General features: G+C 33.9%; 3 protein-coding genes across 7 annotated transcripts; 1 reads left to right on the forward strand and 2 right to left on the reverse strand.

The window, feature by feature from the left end:
• The first annotated feature begins 705 nt into the window (after positions 1-705).
• LOC101213648 (delta(24)-sterol reductase) lies at positions 706-4378 on the forward strand. 3 transcript variants are annotated; one of them, XM_004135912.3, is made up of 3 exons: positions 706-877; positions 1951-3224; positions 3596-4378. In XM_004135912.3, exons 2-3 carry the CDS (start codon positions 1977-1979, stop codon positions 4046-4048), a joined length of 1701 nt encoding a protein of 566 aa, XP_004135960.1. In that variant the 5' UTR covers positions 706-877; positions 1951-1976; the 3' UTR covers positions 4049-4378. The 3 variants fall into 3 exon arrangements, with proteins under 3 accessions (XP_004135960.1, XP_011659417.1, XP_011659418.1); XM_011661115.2 differs by lacking the exon at positions 706-877 and adding an exon at positions 983-1188; XM_011661116.2 differs by lacking the exon at positions 706-877 and adding an exon at positions 1321-1457.
• Positions 4379-6709: 2331 nt separating this feature from the next.
• Positions 6710-13865, reverse strand: LOC101215020. Of its 2 annotated transcripts, XM_011661117.2 has the most exons (9): positions 13577-13712; positions 12209-12214; positions 11822-12117; positions 11515-11585; positions 10989-11384; positions 8804-10139; positions 8301-8395; positions 7879-8020; positions 6710-7598 (listed from the first exon to the last, which is right to left on the reverse strand). In XM_011661117.2, exons 3-9 carry the CDS (start codon positions 12102-12104, stop codon positions 6913-6915), a joined length of 3009 nt encoding a protein of 1002 aa, XP_011659419.1. In that variant the 5' UTR covers positions 12105-12117; positions 12209-12214; positions 13577-13712; the 3' UTR covers positions 6710-6912. The 2 variants fall into 2 exon arrangements, with proteins under 2 accessions (XP_011659419.1, XP_004136136.1); XM_004136088.3 differs by having other exon boundaries at positions 11822-12214; positions 13577-13865.
• Positions 13866-16367: 2502 nt separating this feature from the next.
• Positions 16368-25936, reverse strand: LOC101214782. Of its 2 annotated transcripts, XM_004136087.3 has the most exons (25): positions 25617-25936; positions 24625-25231; positions 24408-24532; positions 24214-24308; positions 23879-24112; positions 23670-23763; positions 23246-23297; positions 22340-22405; positions 21879-22030; positions 21696-21766; positions 21149-21343; positions 21028-21066; positions 20715-20822; positions 19904-19993; positions 19661-19736; positions 19152-19248; positions 18983-19052; positions 18727-18903; positions 18507-18629; positions 18205-18288; positions 17751-17935; positions 17464-17602; positions 17327-17386; positions 17108-17179; positions 16368-16837 (listed from the first exon to the last, which is right to left on the reverse strand). In XM_004136087.3, the coding sequence occupies exons 2-25, from the start codon at positions 25203-25205 to the stop codon at positions 16724-16726; spliced, it is 3099 nt and encodes a 1032-aa protein (XP_004136135.1). In that variant the 5' UTR covers positions 25206-25231; positions 25617-25936; the 3' UTR covers positions 16368-16723. The 2 variants fall into 2 exon arrangements, with proteins under 2 accessions (XP_004136135.1, XP_011659420.1); XM_011661118.2 differs by lacking the exon at positions 22340-22405.
• Between the last annotated feature and the right edge of the window lie 400 nt (positions 25937-26336).

Genomic DNA, 26336 nt, shown 5'->3' on the forward strand with positions numbered 1-26336 from the left:
CTCTTCATGATATGTCAATCTACTCATATAATTTGCATAAACACAATAGACATGTCTATTATCCTCTCCCTCATGTGCTTAATCGGAATATTTAGTATGAAATACTCATTTTGTTATGTTTGTGCTTTTATTTTATCTTTTTAATAAATAACTATGTATGCGTTTGAAGCTATAAAAAAATTCATACTATTTAACTTTGAGATATATAACTTATTTAGTTGAAGATATTTATTTGAATGTGTGGTTTGTTTTGGTAAACCTTATATGATTTTAAATATGGATGATGTGAGAAAGGAAAGAAATGTGAAGTATGATTAAAAATACAAAAAAGAGACGAATGGATAGAGGTGTAGTCCAACTAACTTTCTATATACGACAGTTTTTATTAATTGACTTCTACTTCAACCACAACCCAATAAGCAATGTATCACAAACATATCCAATAACACTTACCTTCTATACTTCAACACTATTAATTTGGCATCATTTCAAGCTTTCAATACATGTTTGCTCCCCCCTAAACTAATTACCTTTTTTATGTACTTGCGTGTGTCATTAGTAAAATGCATTTTTTAAAAAATTTTAACAACTTTCTACTTTCTTTTTTAGTTTAAAGACAATTTTTTAAAATTTAGAGATTTATAAATATAGGGAAGATAATTGAAAAAGAAAAAAGATTATGTAATTAAAATAATATAGAGAGGAGATATTAATGAAAGAACAGGTGGAGTCATAATTTCAATAGGGGCGGAAGAGAGAGAAAATGAAGAGCGCGCCAATAATAAAACGTCCGACATTATAATCATTCTCACTTCCCTTTCACTCTTCCGCCCTCGCCATCTCCATTGCCGTCCCCCTCGCGGTATCTGACCTTCAGGTACTCTTCTACCTCCAACCATGAAACTCCTCTGAACTTCTATATTCCAACTTTTTCTGGTTTTACTTCACCGTAGTTTATGTTCTTGCATTTGTTCTTACTTTTTTTTTTTCTTCCAAAAGCTCCTCTCATTCTTTCTCTCTCTTCTCCTCAAAAAGTATGGTTATAGTTTCTAAGAGTCATCATTTCCATCTTGCAGCTTCTGCTGTTCTTTTTCTGTAAATGAACGGCGGAATTTTATTTCAAAGAAATTGTGCATTTAACACTTTTTTTTTTCTCTGAAAAAGGAATGAGAAACTTACATACCGACGGTGAGTACTTGAATTCCTTTATTGTTGAAGCATCGATGTACCTGTGTTGGATTTCTTCCACCACTTTTTTTTTTTTTTTGTTTCTTTCCTTTTGAAGTTGAAGCTAATAATTGAGGATAAGAATCCTTTATCCGCTTGTTTGTTTCAATCGGTGTATAATTTTGCTTTCCACTGGCTATTTCTTTAATTTTTAAAGTTTATGCTTCCCTTTCCACGCCTTTACGATTTTCGACTTCTTACTTTCTTTGCTTCACCTTCAATCATCACCGGTAACCTCTCATTTCTTCATTTTTTAGAATGCTGAGAAAAATGTGTTTATTTCAATGCAACATTTTTTTTCCTTCGTTTTCATGTTAGCAATTCAGTGATCTCTGTGCTGCTTTTTCTGCTTTTCCTCTGTTTCGTTATTACTGAGGAATTTTGTTGACTGCTTGATTTATCATTTATTTTCTGTTTGGGCAAAAAATATAAGGATGTTGGATTGTATCTCTACTCTTGGAATAATCGCTGCATAAATACATTTGTGTATCAGATGAATTAACACGATATGCGGTTTGAATGCTGAAATACTTTTTAACTTTCCTTTTGTCTCTGATTTTTTCTCTGTCATTTAATACACCATTTTTTTTTTAAAAAAAAGTTTCTCGGTAGTGGTGCAAAATCTTTTTGTGGAGGACATTCTTTGATGAAACTTCACTCTTGATTAAAATATTTGTGATATTTTGCAACCATATTGACCATTTGTCCTCATGGTTACTGCAGAGGAGAAGGCATAATCGCTTAGAACAATGTCAGATTTAGACGTTCCTTTGCGTCCAAAGAGGAAGAAGGTTTGGGTGGATTACTTTGTGCAATTCAGATGGATTTTAGTTATTTTTATTGTTCTTCCTATATCATTCAGCCTATACTTCTTCACATATCTTGGGGACGTCAGATCTGCCTGGAAGTCCTACAAGAAACGCCAAAAGGAACATGATGAAAATGTGCAGAAAGTTGTCAAGCGCCTTAAACAAAGAAACCCAGCAAAGGATGGACTTATTTGCACAGCTCGCAAGCCTTGGATTGCTGTGGGAATGCGAAATGTTGACTACAAACGAGCGCGTCACTTTGAGGTCGATTTATCTGCTTTCCGGAATATTTTGGATATTGACAAAGACAGAATGATTGCCAAAGTTGAACCCCTTGTGAATATGGGGCAAATAAGTAGAGCCACTGTCCCACTCAATCTTGCTCTTGCTGTAGTTCCTGAACTTGATGATCTTACTGTTGGTGGACTCATCAACGGGTATGGAATTGAAGGAAGCTCCCATCTCTATGGCTTGTTCTCGGACACTGTTGTGGCTTACGAAATTGTTCTAGCAGATGGCCGAGTTGTTAGAGCTACTAAGGATAATGAATTCTCAGATCTTTTCTATGCAATCCCATGGTCACAAGGGACAATTGGTCTTCTTGTTGCTGCTGAGATTAAGCTCATACACGTTAAAGAGTATATGAAAGTTACATATAAACCTTTTAGAGGGACATTAAGAGAGATTGGACAAGCTTATATGGATTCTCTTGCACCTAGAGATGGAGATCAAGATAACCCAGAAAAGGTTCCTGACTTCGTTGAGACTATGATTTATACCCCTTCTGAAGCTGTGGTCATGTCAGGTAGATATGCTTCCAAAGAAGAGGCCAAGAAAAAGGGAAGTGTGATAAATCAGATTGGATGGTGGTTCAAACCATGGTTCTACCAGCATGCATTTACAGCACTAAAGAAAGGGGAGTTTGTGGAGTACATTCCTACAAGGGATTATTATCATAGGCACACAAGGTCTTTGTATTGGGAGGGAAAGCTTATCCTTCCCTTTGCAGATCAATGGTGGTTCAGACTTTTATTGGGATGGATGATGCCTCCCAAAGTTTCTCTGCTCAAAGCTACGCAAGGTGAAGCTATCAGAAATTATTATCATGAAATGCATATTATTCAAGACATGCTTGTTCCTCTTTACAAGGTTTGCGATGCTTTGGAGTGGGCTCATCGTGAGTTTGAGGTACTCCTTTTCCCCATACAACCTTTCTTCCATAAATTACGAGCTTGGTTTTGAAGTTTTTAGGTTTGTGTCTAGTAGAACTTTAAATTTCAATTTATCGGGCATGATTCTAAAATATCAACTTTAAAACCCACAAATCTATTAGATAGAAAATTGTATATTTAATCTTATAAAAGTGTAAGTTCAGTATCATATTAGAACAAAATCCAATTTTATATTTAATAGAGTTCACGCAAAACTAAAATTAAAGAACCTATTGTATACAAAATTTGGAAGTCTTTAGGCAAGCGGTCTTTTCAAAGGTGAATAAAATTGAAGTATGCAGCTTTATTTGGTTAACAATAACAATTTGTTTATGCGTTGTTGCACAGGTTTACCCTGTTTGGCTCTGCCCACACAGAATCTTCAAGCTTCCAGTCAAAACCATGATATTTCCCGAACCAGGATTCGAGTTTCAAAATCGACAAGGCGACACAAAATATGCTCAAATGTACACAGATGTTGGACTGTACTACGCACCAGGCCCTGTCCTGAGGGGCGAAGCTTTCGACGGTGCCGAAGCTGTTCGTAGAATGGAGAACTGGCTTCTAGAAAACCATGGATTCCAGGCTCTATACGCGGTTTCGGAACTGAATGAGAAGGATTTCTGGAAGATGTATGATGCTGGGCTGTATGAAGAATGCCGTAAGAAATATGGAGCAGTAGGAACTTTTATGACAGTGTACTACAAGACCAAGAAAGGTCGAAAAAGTGAGAAGGAAGTGAGGGAAGCGGAACAAGCTCATCTCGAAACTACTTATGCTGAAATGGAACAACCTAATTAAATGAAGATCTTGCCTCAAATATTTGGTGGGTTTCCTTACTTAATTCTCTTTTTCTTCTTCTCTTTTTTCTTTTGTACTTCTTTTCTCTTTTCTTTTTTCAAGCAATTGATGCTTTTGTAGCTTCATATCTGATGATCTTAGTTGCCTGTCTGACCCACCTTGACTCTCCGAGTGGTTAATTTGAGAATAAGTTGTAGTTTGAACGGTTGAATCTGATGGATTATCATTCGAGTTTCCTTTTTATGTTTTGTTTTATGCATAGATGATGAGACAATGTTGAAGAACAAAAATGTGGTGAGATTTGAGATTAATGTCTATTTGATTTTTGAAGTTTTAAAATGTACACTTTAGTTCTTAAGATTAAATATGATAAAAATATATTATAGTATTATTTTCTTAGGATGGCATCCCTTCTCTCCTTCTCTCATTCTCTCCCCCTCCTCACCTCAACCTTCCATAGATCGTTTTTTGGTTAATGTATGGAACTAACAAGAACGATTTTCAAGCACCCCTAACTCACAGTCATTTCACTCGTCATCCCCACAAATCTCTAGCTAATCTTTCGGTGGAACTTTCCAACGAGCATAGAGTTTGGTTTACAAAATACAACAAATTTATTTCCTTTTTTATCTTTATTTATTTGCTTTTTTTCTTTCTCCAAATCTCAACTGTTTTTTTATTTTCCAATTCTCAAGCTCTTATTTCTTAAGGAAATTTCTATACTTCTTTGTCACCATCAAATTCTGCAAAGCAATAAATCCCTCCGTTTTATTTGTCCAAATTCAGTTTTTAAAACACTAACAAGTTTCATCAAAGAAAACCAAACTGTTCCAATCAAATCTTTCAATTTATAGCGTGGAGTAATATTTCTTTTCAATTTGTAAATTTGTTGTGAGAAATGAAAATTTCATGGTAAAAAACGAAGATATGCAGCTATGGAACTTGGGATTGATTTGGGAGCAAAGAAAGAATATTAGACAAAAAAAAAAAAAAAAAAAAGCTGAAAGTTGAAGATTAAGTTCTTAGATAAAAAGAGAGGAGGGAGAGAATGGAAGAGGGAGGAGATGATGCATCATAAGAAAACAATATTATAATATATTTTTGCAAATTTAATCATATTTAATGACCACATTAGTTTTTTTTTGTTAATTAACTAACAATGTAAATAACATCCGAGACTATTTAAAATTATTTCTCAAACCTCAAGGATTAAATGGTTTATTTTAACACTTCCGACTAAATAGACTTTAACTTCAAATTTCAAGGACTAAAAATGTATTTTGTCTAAATATCTCAAACCATGTTGGTGTTGATAAGTATTTGGATAACATCAAAATGTGTTAAAAGATGACTTCAAAATGATGTTCTTAAATGAGTTTTTAGTTATCATTAAGGCTATTTAAATTCACTTAAATGTTAATGTACCTAAAACCTTACAATGTAATTGAGAGAAAAAGATGGTCGTCTTTATTATTATTGATTTGAAGTGTTGGGTTAACTTCATAAATGTCATTTAAACTTTCAATCATAAAATTGTACAATCAAGATTTGAAATCAATTTCAGTTGGTACTAAACAGAGAAACAAATAATTTCGACTGGCTTCATTATTTGAAGTCCAATTAACGGTTTAATCCTTATTATTAAAATTCGATAGAAGTTTTTTTTTCATATAGGTTGATAGATTGAAAAACCAAATTCATTTATAAACAGACTAATCCGTTACAAAAAAAAATTGAGGTGTAATTTTGATAAGAAAAAGTTTTAAGGTGGAGATTTAAGTTGAGTTTTTAAAGTATTGAAACTAAATTGTTACAAATATTTTATATAGAAAAACTAATATAAAATTGAAATTAGGATACCTAAAAATAATAGTTTCATGGTTGGGAGATAAACTCTTCGGAAGAACTTAATTTGCCCAAAATTAATCAATCTCGATGAGAGCCGATGACAAAAGGAGAGAAAGAATTGGGACGGAGTTGATAGGGGAAAAGATCATTTTTCTACTCGGATTTTGGATGGTTTGATCCTTTAGTCTTAAAAATGTGTAACACATTTAAGAATCATTTGGTAAACCGATTAGAAGTATCTACTTCATGTTTAGATATAATAGTGTTTATAACAAATAATTAACTATGGTATAATTCATGCAACTAAATTTCAATACTTTCATTCATTTAAATAAATTTACCCGGTAAGAATAAATGCATAGACAATTTTGAAAGGTAAATAAGTAATCTTGACAAAAGGTCTTCATTGATCTGTTGTTAAGTTAGATCAATTAAAATTTCACATAGTATTCTTCAAACAAAATATGAAAGTATTTATGAATTGGTATTACTTACAAATGTTCAAAACTTTAATTCAAGCTTTCCAAAGTTCAGAGTATATATCCATTTTCTTACTAAAACTTTACATCCGTAATTTCAATGATTTTCCATGAATATCAATAATTAACAATACTTCCAATTTGATCTAACCCTTTAGTTCAATTTCTATAGCTCAAAAGTTATTTAAAAAAATAAAAACCCTATTCAGGAGAAGCAACATGCTTTTATTTCACCTCCAACACAAAACCACATTCATTTTTCTTTATTATTTTTTAGAAAAAAGAATCAATCAAATTTAATAAATATATTATCAAAAAATTTTAAATTTTAAAATTTGACTAACATTTTGAAAATTTAATAAACATATAGAAGGAACAAAAGCAATTTTACAAAAATCCAGCCACACCGAATTTGTACACCATCAAAATATGACTTAATCTTGCAAATCAAATGGTCTCAGTTGTATTAATTAGTTCGTGTGCACTGACCTGTTTTGTTAGCCTCTAAAAGCTCTTCTGAATGCAGATAAAAAGTTGTCAAACTTCCGGCCAACCTAAGTAACTCGCGCCATCTTCGGATAATCTCCAAACTCCTTCAGCAATTTCATCATACAACTGATCCCAACCCCAGCTTGAATAACCCAAGAAAAACCAATATCCACTAACTGAGTGATTGCCTGACTTTATCTCTTCTATTTCATGTAAGGTAGCAACCTGATTCAGGAAGTAGATGCCTGGTAGGATTTCAGGCTGCAGATCTTTGAAAACTTTTTGAGTTAACATCACGAGTGGCATTTTGCGTTTAATGAGTGGTCCTCCGAGTGATAAAGGTGCCTCATTTAAGATATCTAAACCTTCTCCCATGTCTTGAAGAGTATCCCATTTGATATGCTTGTTGATTATCAGGCCATGGAAACCAATGGTTTGATCTGCCTTCACAATCAGAATCTGAGCATTATCAAAAAGCTGAGAACCAACAAGTTTGTCTGTGGCGATTAACATTGTTCCAACTCCTATATGAGGTAATGATTCATCCTCATCATTTGTGATATGAAGATTTATGTGACTGAATCTCATAGCATTTTCCACTTTCCTGTCTCTCACTAGAACTTCGTGGTACTTCTCGATCAGAATACTGTCCTTTTCTTGAGAATGAGTAGGTCTTGAATCTTCAAATGACTTGGTGCTTCCAATTCTGTTGTCTGCCACTGTCAATAGAATTCCTATATAAAATAACCACTAGCAAGTTAGATACTAGACAAAATGTGGAAAATGTTTGTTTTCTTCCAAGTTCAATTCTGTATTTAAAATTACTCCTGAGGACATCCCTGTCTAAAGGCAAACTCCAGCCAAATGTCCAATAATGACATCTTCCAGTAAAGTTTTCAGTAAAGTTGTTCTCTCGACCAGTGTTTTAAAAATTCCTCTAAAGTGTAAGTCTAGCATGTTACCCTGAGAAAGCACAGTAGTAAGGGATAATAAAAAGTCTTATTTGAACATTACCATTCTGATTGATAAGATGTTGGGCATTACTTCCTTGTTCTGCAACAAATTTTATAACATCGGTTACTGATAGATCACCTTTATATAATATAGCTTTCTTTCTTGCTGCTGGAAATAACAAAAGTGCAGGGTATACTTCTCGCTGCATGTTACAAATTTAGGAAAGGTTAACTATTGAACAATGTGAAGCGAATACAAAATTAATCACTGACTTCGTTACAAAAATACAAAATTACGCAAAGGTTAACTTCTCTATTGACTTGAACTAGTTGTTTATAAGGACATAATTGGAAAGCCATCCATTTTGATATTGTGAGAACCTTCTTGGCGAAAGATATGCAATATTATTGGAAAGATATGCAATACTAAAAGAAAAAGTTTTACAAGAAAAAAAAAACAGATGTCAGTCCTGACAAGGGCACCTGATCAAATGACTTTAGAATTGAACTGCAATCGTTCAGTGTGCAGTCCATTAGGTAGATTAGTGGGAGCTTTGACAGTAGATCTGCCCGAGTTTCTGCAAAATGTAGCGTGAATACAACAAACACTATTATTGTTAGACCATTCTAAAATTGATTTAAACATTCAATGGATAAAAGAAAAATACTTGCGACCATCTTTGTAAAAGCAAATTTCCTCTAATACCAAAAATCAACCGACATTCTATAAAATCAAATAAATTAACATGACAAAATAGATAAGCTTTATATCAAGTCATAGAAACCACTGAAAAGCAATGAGCAAATTAGTAACTATCATGTCATTCTCATGTTCAGACAGGTTGGTAAATTCCCATAAAAGGAATAACAGAAGCATTTTCAAACAGGACAGGTAGAAGAAGACAACGACAGACAGACAACAGACAACAAACATCAAACAACAAACAACCATCACTCCTCAGGAGAACAAGCAATGAATTACTCACCACTTAACATATTCTTTTCATTTCCACTTCCGCTCTTAAGCATGTTAGAATAACCCTGAATAGCTCGATAAACTTCACGAACAACTAATTCGCTTCTCTGGCAAAAACCACACCAACTATTGCTGAACAAAACCAACACATCCTTGCCACAAGCATCAAGAGTATTTAAGGATTCAGATTGGTTGGAGCCAATAACAAGTTTGGAGAAAGTAAGAGCAGTAACCCGAGGAACAGAATCCACCTCATGAAAATCCAAATTAACAAATGGTGGGCTAATGGCTGCTCTAGGGCTCTTGTCAACAAACTCAGACAGTTGATATGGAAGTAAGCTTCTATTGAAAAAATTGCTTAAAAAATCAGCCTGTGAAGAATAGCTTAGTATTTTCTCCGGTGGAAAGACATAATGCTGCTGCAGAAGAGGATCAAGTATTACCAAAGCAGGGAACTTCGATTGACCTGTCAAAGCTTTAAGTAATCGGTAGTTACCATCAGAGAAGAAAAATGAACCTTCAAAACCTTGAAAGCGGAGGTTCTCATCCCTTGATATTTCCACTGTTAAAGAAGATTTTTCTTCAACTTTAATGTTTTGAGGAATGTGGTCGGTAGCTGATTCATCAGATTGTATAAAATCATCATGCTCAACTGCATGAATGCTAGCCTTTTTTTCATTATCCTCCTGAGGAATAGGTTCGATGGTACAAAATTCTGAAGCTTCCCCATGCTCTTTGGCAGACATGCATCTGCCATCAGTCGACTGATCTTCATCCGGTTGAACACTAGGTGTAATAGTGCCTTCCTGGGATGTCTCTGGTGACACTTCTAAAGATTGAACTTCTGTCACATCAGCCAATGGATCTGCTAACTTAATGTCAATATCATCAGATAATAGCTGGAAACCTAAACTCTTTGCAAGGGAGCTTAATCCAGCCTCCTTCTTCTGAAGGAGTGATAGGATTTCATGCAATGAATTTCCTTGTAATTCTGAAGCTAATTTATCCATAGAGACAATTTTTCCCTCATTCACAATCATGACAGAAGACATCTTATTCTCCAATTTAATCAACCGAGATGCTGAAGACAGTTTTAGTCTAGGAGGTTCCAAGGGACTTCTCATAACTGGATACTTTTGGAGCAAAGGTTTCTCTACCTTGTTACCACCTTGTTCAGTGATGGAATACGACGTGTAATACTGTTGTGCTAATTCTCTGAAATCCCGAAGAGCGACTTTACTTTCTCTATTGGACTCTGACGAGTTGGATGATCTATCCACGAACAGAATTATTGATGGCTTATTGACAGGCAAAGCAGGTTGTTCACCGCTCACATCTACTTCAAGCTAAATGATAACACAAATCCAAACAAATTATATTAATAAAAATGAACTCTATTATCTGTTGTTTCCAGATTTAAACTCCATTTTCCTTTCAAAAGCTGGAAGATACCTTAACCCTTTTTCCATTATCTAACATAAGTTTGATGGTTGAATGCTCACACAAATAAGAAATAGTGTCATACTTCCATGTTTGAGATTTTCTTTTATGTGTTTCTGTGTTTTAAGATTCATTGTTTTTCTTCTATGTTTTTTTGTTTTATCCCCCCTTTGAATATTGCTTAAGGCGTGATTTTTCCATACCATGTCTAAGACAATCATAAAAGAAAAACATCAATTTCCATGTTTCACATTTGAAGTTCATTTTCTACATCCTCAAGATCTTAGAGTATCAACTTCATTAAAATAAAAATATCTAACAAGCAGTTTAGTAGGTTTTTCTTTTTTTGTTTTATGATTAATTTTAGGAAACGAAGATTTCATTGATGTGATGAAATCCTGACAACAGCCGATAAATTTATGAAGCAAGAGTTGTCACACATAAACTCTTCACCATAGCAAGATGATGGAAAAGATTCATTCTGACACTTAGTCTCTATGCAAAAAATTTATTAGTGGTGTGATTTGTACAACACATGCATGATCATTTATAATGAAAGAAGTATCACAATGGTCTATTCACATATACATCATAGAGAAATCAATCAAACATAAAAGCAAGCTTGGCAAGGTTGAGTGGTTACCTTCCCATACCCCCTTCTCTCTCTCTCAGCAAGTAATAGCAGGTTGTAGAGGAATGGCCAACATAAATGATATGAATAAAAAAAATCTTTCTTTGAAGGCACATTAACTCACCTCTGAAACAATGAAATTATTCATCTGCAAATTTTGCTTAAGGTCATCATCTGCTCTTAGAGTTTTTGAACAACTCGGACATCCAGCAAAATGAAGTGTTGCAAGCCATGAATCCGAATCTTCAATGCCAAGAGAAGAAATCATCAATCTATCAGAAATCAGACCAAACCCATGCTTCTCTCTGGGCAGGAAGAATTCTCTGACAACAGCCAATAAATTTGTGAAGAAAGAGTTGTACCGCATGAACTCTTCATTATTGCAAAATGATGAAAACGATTCATTGGTACAGTTAGTCTCTACACAAGTATCGTTTCCTGAACTGAACTCCCCAAACCATGGAACTCCATCATATCCTTTTTCAATACCACACATCATGTCTGCATTTTGGTTATGATGCTGTGTTTTTGTTAGGAAGTAGAGGGTGTAGGCAGGGAGAAGAAAGAGGTGAGAAATTTATTGGAATAAACATCTTTCTTGTTATCTTCTACAACCAATCATATAATGGTAAATAAAAATAGTTAGCCACCTTGCTGTTATTCTTCCCTCTCGATGTTTGTATTCCGTCCGTATGTTTGTCAGTTGTTTCAAAAAGATCATCTGCAACAAAATGTTGACGATATAATTATTCTAGAAATTACAAAATGTAATGATGAAGCATATGAAGTAGCTATTGAATACAACCAAAGAAAGTATAAAGGAACGTTTTTGTCAATAAATTTTGCATAACAATTCACATTTGAAAACGAAATAATAAAACGGATCATACTTTGTACATTTGGAAATGAAATAGCAAAGCTGAGGGTACCAAGAAGTAGAGAAGAAACATCACAGACCTGTAATGTTGCCCTTTATCCCCTTGGACAACAATTTTGGGGTCCATCCACAAAATTCCACGAGAAGCAAGGCCTTATCAGTGGAATCAAGGAATGACTTCAAGTCCTCAGGGGTATTCAAGTGCGTAAGGGGAAGTTGTTCAGGCAATAGTGACAGGTATGGATAAATAGAGAATACAATATTTTGAGCGGTTAGTCTCCCTTGGTACTTGTAAGATACAGAATGATGGTAGAAGATAACATTTGTCTCCTCTGAAGTAGCACCAATTGCATTTGCTAACATCTTCTCCGAGTTTCTGTACATGAACATCAGCTTTAATGAACTATAGCTTTCTTTTCTATTTTCAATCAGATGGGCTATATCTTTCTTTAGTGTTCGTGACTCACCAGACCCTGCACAACAGAATAATTGATCATGCACCAACAATAAAACAAATATACACAATCATACATACATACATACATGCATACATATATGTAATTCTATTATCTAAATTACATCACCAATTCCCAAAATTCAGGAAGCCTAGATTTTTTCTATTTTCTATTTAGGATTATATGATATTGAGTTAGAAGATCTGTGAAATAAAATACTCCGGCATTCATATTGAATAGTTACCATTAACAACTAAGTAGAGGCCCCAGATATATTCACTTCTCAGATGGCTAATTGTAAAATACTGTTTAGCTCAGAATATTCCCTTCAAGCGGATGATGGTACATTCATAGTAGGATCATGTTCAAGAGGAATTCACAGAGAACCAATTTTACTTTTCAGTAACTAATTTCCAAGCTTATATATCCTAGGCCTACAACCAGCATATCAGGAAAAGAGGCTGACAACTAATTTTAAAAGAAACTCACACTTATATTGAGTCCAAAGAAAAGATCAAAACTGTTGTTTTGTGTAATACTCATGACGATCAATGACATCTTTTTTCGACCTCTCGGGAAATTAGGATCAAGGTTTTACAACGATTCGAAGAGAGTGGTGCTTCCCTTCCATAATTAAAAAAAAAAATCCTTCAAGCACATTTTAGCCGTGGGCAAGAAGGAAACCAAATGTTTGAAGACAATGAAAATCAATGCTTTGAACCTCGGAGAGAAATTGTTGTAGTTTTAAGATAAGGTGGAGAAGATATTGTTGGTTTGGTTCGGTCCAAGGCTTTCTCGTTGAACAAATTCTTATCCTCCATCATAGCTGCAATTAAATGACTTTAATTCTTTATCAGTTTTTTTTTATAGAAAAAAATGTTTGTGAGTTTGATTTCTGCTTATTTCCTTAGGCGAAGATCCTATTCCTGGTAATAAACAAGTTAGTCCAAAAATCTAGAATTTGGGTGTTGAATTGAACGATCAATACTTTTTTAGCTTCGTTTTACACAGTTGCGGTGTAAATAGAATACCAAACTACTCCAAGACTACTCTTCACGGCACTTGAATACATCAACATCATAAGATGAAGCCTCTGAACTTCAACCAATTGCTCTAGTTAAACTACTCAAAACTACTCTTCTTGCCACACCGTCATGGAGGTAGAAACCGCAATAAACAAAATCAGTCCAAAATGCAGTAAAAATCGCCATACTACCTAATCAGCTAAGCATTACGTATTATTTAAATTTGAACTCTACAAAAAAGAGCTTATAACCAAAACAGAAGAAAAATATACACTCAGTCCACAACTAGCTCAAATTACCCGGTGTTGATTACTTCTGGCACAAAAACAAAATCACAGAATGAGAAGAAACTTACAGGGAAGTGTGACGAGAAGAAGAATATGAGGATGAAGTCTGATCTGAGAAGAAAAATTCTGTCTGGTAAGAATTTGCCATTCTCCAATTGTCTCCGATGCATTAGAATCGACAACCAAGGAGGCCAAAAGAGCGGCAACAACCACGAGAAACAACTTCCATTTCCCACTGTTCGTATAGAACCGTCCATCACCAAATCCCCCGCACAGTCTTCTTCCAGCTTCAATAGCTGAATTCATTCTTTCATCAATGGCGCAGTGGCAGAGACTCCCAACTTTCAGTTTTCGAGACCCAATTTCAAAAGGATATGAAATGAAATGGGTGCCCACGTAAAAAATGGGTCGGGTTGGGTGCCCAGTAGTTCTCTAATCGTTTTATAGCGTTACGACATGTCGTTTCAACATATGTGGATTGGAAACAAGGTTTGTGATTATTTCTAAAGGAAGAAAAACGAATTATGAAATCTATTTTCGCTAAATACTTATTTCCGTCTTTCAGCTTAAATTTCACAATTTAGAATTATACTTCATAATTACTTTAAATCAACTAACATGAGACCTCATATTAAAAATATAAAATGTTCCAAATCAAATCAAAACACAACTCAAATCTAAAAACATAAAATTATAATATTTGATTAACGTGGAATTAAATTGAAATCAAAATTAAAACTTGAAAGACTAAATTTGTACATTTTTAAACCCAAAGGTTAATTGAAACTAAATCTAAAACTTAAAGACCAAAAGATAAAAACTAAGTCAAAATAGGGTTGGAGCAAAACTATTTACAAAAATAAGATAGATTTGGGTCTTACACCTTATTTTTATATATATATTGCACTATGAGTCCCACAATCTCTTCTTTTCTTTTATATATTAACCGTGAATCTCACACTTTCTTCAATGTTTTTATTATTTATATATATTATGGGTGGACCTCACATTTTTATTATTATTTATTTATATATAAACTTTAAACCTTATTTTTTACTATAGTTTGTACGTTTGTTATTTTAGAAAAAAGTTCTATACATTCAAATTAATGGTAAAATTGAATCCTCAACTTGATGACTTACAAGTGGACAACTTTGTAAGGGTTAAAAACTTCCTAATGGTTTCTAAAAACTAAAGAACTTTGGGACAAATTGACATATGAAATGTCCATGAGAAAAACCAACCTTTTGCTTTCTATAAAAAACAACTTTGAAAATTGAAAATATAGAATACGGTCATGAATTCTATGATGCAATTAAATAATACAATTTCAAGTTGTAAGTTATAACTTTCTTCTTTTATATATATGTTACAATTTCATGGAATTGATGATGTTAAATGGTGTGAGAACTACTTAAAAATACCATTACAATAACACTTTATTTTGATTCATTTTTCACATGTAACAAGAACAACACTTTAATACATTATTTAAAAAATTAAACATTTTGTACATTTTTTCCTATTATCTATACGAGGCATCATATATGTCAAATCAATCAATATATATATATATAAACATAGGATGTTATCGCTTGATTAATAATATTAGTAAAAAAAAACTATTCTATTCTTTCCACTTCAGAAGATGTGAGGCATAGTTGGAATTTTTCTAACTTATGAAGTTGAATTTTGAATGTAATTAGTGTTGATTCATAAGTTCCATTGTCCCCTTCAATCAACTTTTCTAAGAAGAAAAAAAATAAATTTTCACCGATGTTTCATAATTTAAGTTGATAAATTTACAAACTTGATCATCTCAACGAACCAAGAAGAAATCATTTTCTTTGTCAAGCTTCACTCTCCACCACCAAGATATGCTTTTGAATTAGATATGAGTAAAAAATTTAATGATATCTTTTTTACATGTTATTTTTACCTTTTGAAGACGTAAAGTACCCTTTTTACTCTCAACTTAAGTGAATCTCTTCCATCTAAACTTAACATCTTTACCCTGAATCCTAAACCGTAAACAATCACACCTTTGACTTCACAAACAACTTAATTTTATTTTCATTATATCTTCATCAATACAACTACATTTTAACTAGATGTCAACTTGTTCTTATGCGTTTTTTTATCTTCTATTTAATACTACATTTTAACTAAATGCCTACTCATTCTTATGCATTTTTGTCTTCATTCTTATACTTTCAAACAGGTTCACGAACATTAAACTTAGATCACGTTTCATATGTAATGTTTTGGTAGTATGTGAAGAAACATCAATGTGAGAAAACCCTAAAACTAAAGGGGAAGTGATTTAATTAAATTTGAGGAAGAGTATTTCATATCTTCAAATGGTAAAAAAGAAAAACCATGTTTTCATTTGACATTTTTACAATAAACTTTAAAATACATCTGCATATTGTAATTCTTATTGAACCAATTAAGGTTAATTACTTCTTAGACTAAATTTAAAATTTATTATATGAACATAAACTAAAATCGAGGAAACTAAAATAGAACAAAATGAAATTTAAATATTACTTATTTTATCTTTTTCATGTTATGATACCATTTTGCATTCTCTACAACAATAGAGGTGGACCGAAGTGTTGACCAACTTCACCAAAATACCGATGAAGGATATAGATAGAAGGGGAAAAAAATCAAAAGATCTAAATTGAATGCACATGTTACACGTAATATGTGGTAATTTACTTAGAAAAGTTAAGTAAACGTGAATATAAACAAAGCAAAAAAATTAAAAACCTATAACATTGATATAAGTTATACTTGAATTGACTAATAGATGATTTAGAAGTGCTCAATAATTCCAAGGGGAAGGGGAAAAAAGAATCGAAACCAGCCTCAAACAACCCTCCCAATTGATATAACTTGTTACAATGTTGGGTTTCAAAGAGCCATTACAGTGAATAGGAAAAATATTTATATATCTAAGTAAATTAGATCAAAAAGAAAGAAATAACTTATTAAACTATGACAAGAACATGGTCTCTATAATATTATGTTACAAAAAGAAAACTTGGGCAACAAATGAAAGCTAAAACATTGAAAAGAGATGAAGCCTAACTCTAGTGAACTCAAGAAAGGAATGGGAAGTGTTCCAGTTAGGAAATATAAATAAAATGGCCATTATTCTTTTTCTCTTCTATTTTCTTTCTTACTCTAAATAAAATCAAGTGATTACCTTAGTTTCCAAAGCCGAAGGGCGATTTCTTCCGGCTACCGCCTTCTCCATACTGTTCATTCCATTTTCTTAGTTCATTCATGCTCGTAGCGTCGAAGGCAACAGATGGTCCAACCTGTTTGCATCAAACAGAGTATTGGTTAGTTAGAAATTGTTGAAGAGAGAAGAATATAGCAACAATGACAACCGAGAAAATCCATCTGGCAACAATTTTAGCCAGAAACTGAGCTTAGATAGTCGTTCCAAACGGACTATAGTCTATCACCATGGGAAGGTTAATATCGCTGAGAGAACAAAAATGGTACACAAAAGGAAGATTGTCCTTGAAACTTATTTTAATCAAGGATTTTTTAAAAAGTTTAAATTGGTGAACATGAGGACATACCTTGGCTTTTGATTTAATAAAGTCATCCAAATTAAGTGGCCTCAATGAAGAGTCTTTTTGTTTTTGGCCTCCCTGGAGTGAAGTAAATGCAACAATTTAAAATCAAGCCGGCCATCTTGCCAACAAAGTACATTGTGGAACAGATACAATTAAAGTCGAAGACTGCCAAATCAAGTGTATTAGCATGTTAACTAGCTATACATTAAGCAAAGGATTTACCTGGTTTTCTTCTTCTAAAAGTTCTTGCACGGGTCTATACGCCGCAGCAATACAAAGATTCTACAAATCAAAAGAGCGATGTGTGTTAAGTTTGATTAACGATCAAAATTCTTTTTAACGCTATCAATTTATCTTACCTTTAAATCACTGCCAGAGTACCCCTCCGTTGCATTTGCAAGTTCATCAAACTGGAAATCAGGTACAACATTTTCTTGTGCAAGAAATATTTTAAGAATCTTCAGACGGTTTGCAGCATCCGGAAGGTCTACGTATATTCTGATAAATATAACAAGCAAACAAGGAATGCAACTATCAACAGCTAAATCGACATATTGATTCCACTTAATTTGTTAATTCCTAAGTTTTTATTCTGCTTTCCTTCCAGTCCGGTTCTTCCTTACAGAAAGATGAATATCAAAGTTACCTTCTGGGTAGTCTTCGAATGACAGCATCATCCAGGTCAAATGGCCGATTCGTTGCACCAAGGATAAGAATTCGTTGGCTGTCCTTTGTACGCAATCCATCCCATGCTGCCATAAACTCATTTCTCATTCTTCTTGTAGCTTCATGCTCAAAAGCACCTCCACGGGCACCAAGTAAACTGTCAACCTAAAATAACAAATCCACACACAGAAAATGAAAAATCCAAAAAAGAATGATATTTTTCAAAAATCCAGATAACTTCATAAATATCTTCGTGTAGAAAAAGGAAATATAGTTATGTACAACTACTTCTAGTAATTTTGGTAGCTAAACTGTTTTCATCAAATTATTATAAAAAGCTGACATTTTCAAAGAAAATATAAAATTTGATTTCATAACATATTAAAAAAGAATGGCATTCATAAATATCTTAATAATTGATAAATACAACTAACCTCATCAACAAAAATAATGACAGGAGCTAGCTTACTGGCAAAGGAGAAAAGGGACTTTGTAAGCTTTTCAGCATCACCAAACCACTGTTTGCAGAACCAAGAAAACCATGATAATCTTCAGAGAACATAAGACATAAGACAGCATCCTCACAGAAAAAGAACAGTAATGTAAATCTCACGCAAACAGTTTTGAGTTATTCACTTATTGCTAACATATTCGTGATATTCGAACCAGTTGTTCATAGACAGAACCAACTTAAATTCAATAAAATGTCTAAGATATCACGACATCCTAGACAAACCTTAGATGTGAGTGTTGATCCGGTTATACTGATGAAGTTTGCTCCTGCTTCGGTAGCGAGTGCCTTGGCAAGAAGTGTTTTCCCAGTTCCAGGTGGCCCAAAGAGTAATATTCCTTTACAAGGCTGATGAAGTTTTTATGAAGTTAAAAGAATGCTACTCCAAGTAATGATTCCTATTTTGTAATGTGTATTAAATAGATAGGAGCAAAAAAGCACATACCCGTAACAGATTCCCATGAGAGAAAAGCTCGGGCCTTCTCATAGGAAGAATTACTAATTCATTAAGTGCTTTTTTCACATCTTCAAGGGCACCTATATTTTCAAACTTCACACCAATCTCACCCGAAGGTACCACAGCTGAAATGAAGTTGCTCTCATACTCATCCTTGGCAAGGTTCTGTAGCATGTAAATGTAAGATGTGAAGAAATGTATAAAGATTTCCAGTGATCAACTTTCAAAATACTTAACTACAAACCTTCAAACTTTGAGAGGGTTTCTGAGAAGTTGTTTCTTGATCCTTTAATCTTGCAATTGCGATCTCGAGGCTTTACACAAGCATAAGAAATTAACCATAGTGTTTGCACACCCGTCAAAACTCAAAACCGCAATCTCAAAAGTAATATTTTAAAAGTCAAAATTAAAACCTTTCACGTGGCAGCTGTAAGCGGTCCCCTTTTATGCTTGGAAGCAGACATGACGACAAGTAATGATTTTTAGCCCAGCCAACAACCTTTTCAGCATCTGCTATTATCAAGATGTCAGACATGATCTCATAGAAAAATAAATAAATAAACTCGTATGAAAGAACTATTAACTCATAACTTGTACCAGACCCATATATCCAAACTTGGATGTGCTCTTACACACTTCTAGTTCTACGTGTATGCATTTTGGAGTTCAAAATGCAATATGTATAAGTATAAGCTGAAAGAAATGAGCCATCATTCTTATGTATCAATTTCTTGGTGATCCTCACTTAATCATATGAAACAGATGGAAAGAGAACCAACTATTTGTATACTTTAAAGAAGTTTGAAAGGTAGAGAATGTAAAACTAGCAGTGTTTCTATTCCACACGCCCAATATTGGAGGATACAAATTATGGTGATCAGTTTCGAAAGAAATTGAATTTTTAATTAGAGTTGTATCTTACTCTTCTTCGTCAATATTACTCCATCAGTAACTACATGCAACAATTCCAAGCACAATAGCTCATTTTCCTCGAGAACCTGCAATGTAGTTTTATTAGCAAGTCGGGTCAATGAGAGAGAGAGACATCAGGCATGTGCAACATATTAAACTTGACTTCAAGTGACCAAAAAAATCAGAAAAGTTTTCAAAAAGTAAGTTGTCAACTTGAGTACACCATTAAAGGCCATGTAATGCATTTTCATACCTTTTGTAATTCATTTAAATTACTCCGAGAAATCACAATTCTTCTGTCCTCTTCAAGTTGTTTACTGAAAGCTCTTAGGACTTCTTCTTCCTGCACGAGGAATGAGACAGGTTACGTGAAAACTGAAAGAAGAAAATAAAAAGAACTTGGATGGAGGAAATAATTCAACTGTCTAAGGTTTTTTGTTCCCACGGTTTGTCAAACGTGAGATTCTCAAAATGCCTCCTCAATATAGTTCTGTTTAGGATTCACCGATATTGATTAGATCCCAATTTCATTTTATTAGACCGAATACCTGTTTGGGCTTTATGGCTTTGATACCAAATTTGATAGTATGGAGTTCTATCTCAAACTCAATTGACAATGAGGAACAACTTATCTTATTAAGTGTTTGAATCTCTTTAGTTTATCCCACGTGAGATTCTCAACACAAACCATTTCGCCAAATAGGATTTTTAAGTGGCAAAAACAAGTTCCAGAGCAGCACTGGTATCAAGCCAAAGTTGCCACAAAAGTCACTGGTTAAGAATGTAACAACCCGATATCTACATTTTTTGGGGGGGATAAAATACAACTAAAATTTCTTTGTTAACTTCACATCACAAAATTCCATCTCATGAGCCCTCACATTTCAACTTCCTAAAGTAACACCAAGCAATTAAAAAAACTATAAAAGGACAAAACTAAATATCGAGTGAAAGAGGATATAAGAAGTGCTCTTGTTTTTTAAAAGAAAACTACAAAGAGACAGGATCATTAAAAATAATAATAATTTGCAATATTAAAAAATAAATATTATAACTCCAGCTACCTTGGGAGGATGCAAACACAAAACATTAGTGAAGAGCTTATATATTTCATTTTCTTCAGATCTCTTCGTTGCCTTAAGCCCCTCTGTAAGACGCTTCAATGATAGAGGCTGGAATATACAAGTGTACAGCAATAAATTAGCATATGATATAGCAGATGTTAAAAAATAATCTTGTTAATCCACCAAACAACACCAAAAATAAAAAATAAAATAAAAGAAAGAAAGAAATAGAAAATAGAAACTCAATTAGTATAAAGAACACTGTATTATAAAAATAAACAAACAAATAAGTATAGAGTATAAAGAACATTACCAACTTGGCAATGCGTGCAACATTTGGAAGTATCATAGTCTGGATAAGAAAAAAGAGGAGTTAAGTTTTGCTTTCAGAAGTAGAAAGTCTAGGTACACTTCAGTAAAACCACAGTGCTTACAAATTTTTCTCTCTCCTTTGAGCCTGATTCAATTTTATTCTGCCCACAAATCAAAACCACAGGGCCGGATATTTTGTCAAAGATTTCCTCCATCATCTGAACATATTTTCTACAGTTGGCCTTGGGAACTGCTCGAGACAACCATTGAGAAGAGTCTGGAAAATAGACAATGATGGGTTGCATCGAGTTAACCACCTGCAAAAAGGAACAGCAAAATCAATCACAAGTGAATGTCATAATAAGGCATAATAAGATTATTTTCTCGTTGATGTATCCAAGAAGTATGGGGAACGTTTCTATACTAGGGAATAGGAAATTTAGGATATTAATCTGCACAAAAGCTCTTCTAGAACTCTCCTTTTTTTCTTTTGAACTGAATAATATTTACGAAACTTTGATGCCAAGGGAAGGAGTTTTTGGTCCTTCCTCAGGCTAATTACACATTTCAATTTTTGTGGCTTCCATTAAAAGGAGCCTTGGTTCCCATAAACAAATATACAAAAAGATCCATTCCAATAAGAACTTTTGAATTATGCAAGATTTCTACCTCGGATAGAACCTCCATAGCAATAACGCAGTCTTCAGACTGTGTATCAAGATCATGCTCGATGTGCTTAGCTGCGGGAGAGAATAAATACAATCATTTTCTTTAACATCAAAAGAATCTGAGGTCCAAAATAGTCCAATAATTCCTTGATAGAAACCAATTTAACTTGAAATATGAAATCACCTTGTATCCAATGGATTGGAGGTTTTGGTGGAGACTCTGAGGATTTCTCCTCTGTGTCTCCATCTGGTTTTACATCATTGACATCCAAAATTACGGCAACTCGATCTCCATCGACCTCATAGACTTCCCCACGTTGGCCATTTGATAAAGGCCTACAGATGCATGAAACAACCTTTCAAATCACAACATACGCTGGCTTCATCAAAATGCAGAAAGAACTCCAAACAATTCGATAATTTCTTTCCTTCAAATCAGTATCATAGATTAGTTGAGCATAAAGAAAGAGGTCACATAATACAGAGAAAACTGAGAAGGTGGAGGCCAAAAACATCAAACCACCCATAAGCATTTTCCCATTGACCAATTTCACACCCCAAATGTTGTTGGACTCAAAAAATAAAATATAAATGAAGAAGGAGGAAGCTTCAGAGTTCTACACAAATGGTGACTTACCAACCCACCTGCCACGAATAATGGTATAAGCACTTTTTGGACCTTCAGATGTTGAAATCTTCCCCAATGTGATCCTGTGATGCATTTTATTTCTCAAAATCAGGTTGCGAGTTCACATAGGGGAGGAGATCAGCAACAGGCCTTCAGAATCCAGACCAATTTATTGAACTCCCAACAGAATGCTTTAAGTTGTTCAAATCAACAAAATCCAACCAACAAGCATTCCAGTACCATGGCTATCTAAACCTAGATCCTAGCAGTTTAACTAACCCGGACAACATCAAAACACATAAATTTAGAAGCTACACTCCACACTGCAATGAACACTGTTTTCTGATAAGAGCCACAAGAAAGTTCTACAGACAAACATTTCAGAATAAAAAATAAGAAACTAATCACATGAACAGTGGAAACAAAAAACAATAAAACATGCATAATGATACAAAACAGAAAAATATAGAACTTGCAGATGATAGATTTTTTAGGATAAATTTGAAACTCATATAGCCAATTTCACATAATACAAAAACAAACAATCTTTTACTATTTAACAAAAAATGCTGGTGTAGATACAGGGAAGAATGTTGAAGCCAAACTGTAAAGACTAGAGAGATAATAACAGGCGTTTCTTATTTGGTTGAACTAAAAAAGAAAAAGCAGGATAAATAACAAAACTCATTGATGGGAACCAGTCAACAACAATCAAAAGCACTGGAGCCTAATCCAAACTTCACTCTGCTCTCCGCTTGAGCAATAAACAAAATCCCCCTAAAATTTCTTCTAAATCTCCAAAAGAGAAGTTAGAAGGTCCTATGAATGTCCAATACATCTCACAGTCCCACCTTCGGAAGAAACAACAATATGCTTTGTATTCAAATCAGATAATGGTGCAAAAAACAAAGTTAGAAAGCCACCTCTTATCAGCTTCATCATTTATAGAGGGCCCTACATACTTCACTCGATCACCTGAGGCAGAATATAAAGAGTTAAGAAAAAATAATAAAAGATCTGCAATAGAATATTTTATTAAAACATTTTAAGATCGAGTTTATAAGTAAGAATTTATTGATTAGTAAACTACAACAGCACATAGTACTTCTTATCAGAAATATTGAGATTCGAATGCAGATCTCATGATCCTGTCACAGCTAAAAACACTACAATCTCACAAAGAAAAATGCAAAGTAGGCATGCATAAAAAGACATACAAGCATGTGCAAAAAGCATATAAAGAACATGGGGATTCAACACTATTAGGGGAAAAGCTAACCGAAATATGGATGTATCAAATGAGACAAAAGTAACAATCGTAAAACTGAAATAGAATCTACGTCTTACCTTTTCTAAGTGGCCTGTTTGACTTAACAGAAGTTTCACTAGGCTCAGATTGTGATGATGACTCAGAAGAACTATCAGATTCTCCATTCACACTCTGCCACATATGTAAACAATAATCAGAAAAACTGGAATAAGTTCTTCTACATGTGTGGGTTGATCCAATAACACAAATTTCCTCTTTTTTATCAGAGCGAAGTGCATAAACATACTTTCACAAACTCTTCAATGTTGCATGGAATGAGTTTTTTAAGGGCTGCTTCCGCAGTTGCCTCAGCATCAACTTCATCACTCTCACTACAATCTGATTTTGACTCCCCACTGCTTGTCCAATCCTCATTAGCTGCACTGTTTTCATTCTCATCCTCTGAGTCTGATACACAATCCTCACCAGATTCTGCTTCATCATCCAATTCACCATCAGAAGGCGAATCATCACCAAAGTCCTGCACCATAAGATGAATAACAGAATAAGTAAAATTGTTAAAATATGATTTAGAAGAAATTTGTTTATGACTTTAGTTGTCTGATTTGCTTCATCTCTTACATAAGGAGCAAGAACACTGCTATCTAGCACCAGTAAAGGAACTTTTAGATCTCGGGCAAGTGCTTTGATAAACCTCTCACGATAGAGCTCAGTGCCTGCAGGTAGAACCATTGAAAGAACATTGGAAGCTAAGAAGTTCAGTATATAATACTTTCAAATTGCATGACTGCTTCAGTGAAATGAAACTTTCCTACCTGGAATGCTTTGCAGTAGAATTCTGCCACTTGAGGAAGTCAAACGAGAACCGTATAAGGAAGTGAAATTTTTGTGCTTCAAATGGGAAGCAGCACATTCCACCAATAAATTTTTTGACTGTTCACTAAAACACCAAGAAAAATATCCGGACCAATATCAGTAAATATAAAAGCATAATTGTCAAAAGAACAAGATAATCAAAGTGGTAGTGATTACTTCACGTAGTATGGAAAGGTATCCCATGAAACAGAGATTTTCTCCCAAGGAACAATCCTTCGTATGAACTCGTTTTTAAACCTTTCACGTCTGGTGATGAATGGAGATTCTCGCTTTCTACTTTCCATTGCAAGCTTCTCATTCTTAAGCCATTCCTTTTGATCTTGTACTCCAAGTTCAGCGTGAGAATCCGTATGTTTTAAATCTTCCCTGATTACTTCTTCCCTAGCCTTTCCCTTCTCAAAATTTGCTGCATCCTTTACAGGTATACACTTACCCTCACTAGCATTCCTTCCATCACCATCTGAACTATACTTACGTACCTGAGAACTTCTTAAAAATGAAACTGAAGTCCGGTCCAAGTTTTCCTGACAAGTTAAGTATCCACCTCGTGCCCCTAAGGAAGCTAAAAGATGTCTTGTAATTGAATTGTCACGTATAAGCCTACTCCGAGAAAAACTTTTACAATTCAAGTATTGATAATAACCACCATCCAGACCATCCGGCCTGCTTAAATATTTGGACGGCCGAAAAACTAAATCCCATCTCTGATTTCTACACTTTATTCTTCTCGCGTACATTGCAACTTTCTTCAACTTTTACCACTCTACGGTTATTAAAAAGTGAATCCATCAACCATCCATGTAAGCTCAAATTCACGAAAGAACAATAACTTCTATTTACTTTCATTAACATAAAAAATAATAATAAACTTAAGACAATTGTATCCAAACCAAGTTTCAAATCAGCAAATTGAGAGGGAAAACATAACGAGGTAGCACAGCAATGAAAGTAACAACCCATCTAAGTTCCTCAAATATATACATTAAACCTAAAGATACAGCTAAAAAAAATCATACAATAAATTCATAAAAGCAGAACTTAAAAAAAAAAAAAACTAAATAATTACTTAAAACAGAGTAATACTTAAACGAAATAGCTTCTTCCGCAACTCGTCCCAGACAACTTCAAAGAGAGAAAAAGAATGGTACCTGACATTAAAAAGAAGAAAACGCTATATTTTTCGTTTTCCCTCCAAATACTCTGCCCCGGCAAGATCTGAAAGTTAAAAAAATCCTGTGAATTGAAACAGTTGGTGATAGAATAAGATGGAGAATGGATTGAAAATAGAGGTCCAGTGGTGGCCCTAGATTAGCTGGTGGCCATGGGAAGGAAAATGGAGGTGAGAGGAGGTGCGAGAAAAGCGATGGAGTGTGGGATGGAGGAAGCCGGAGATAAAGAAAGCCCCCGAAGGCAGAAACATAAACAAGGTCTTTTTTTTTCCCTCTTCTTCTGTTTTTTCTTTTTTTTTTTCTTGTTACTGGAAGTGAACGGACGAAGACGAAAAGAGAACTTGGCCCAAACTTTCTTTAATCACAACATATTTGGGCCGGCCCAACTTGTAACCTAAAAAATCCCTTGAGGGTTATTTTCTTTCTAATTTTATAAATAAAACGCTATATTTAATATATATAGTAATATTTTAAAAATTATATAAATATAGCAAAAAATTTCAATCATGTAGACTATCTATATTGCAAATATTAGTTCATCACTCATAGATCATAAGAGTCTATAAACCCGATAGATTTTGCTATATTTAACATTTTTTTTCTAAAATTGTCACTAACTATAATTATTTAAATAAAAAAAATATCAAATTTATATGTTATTATAATATAATGATCGAAAAGCATGAACTTCAAATTTGA

This window comes from Cucumis sativus, chromosome 7, assembly GCF_000004075.3.
Source record: "Cucumis sativus cultivar 9930 chromosome 7, Cucumber_9930_V3, whole genome shotgun sequence".
NCBI lineage: Eukaryota > Viridiplantae > Streptophyta > Magnoliopsida > Cucurbitales > Cucurbitaceae > Cucumis > Cucumis sativus.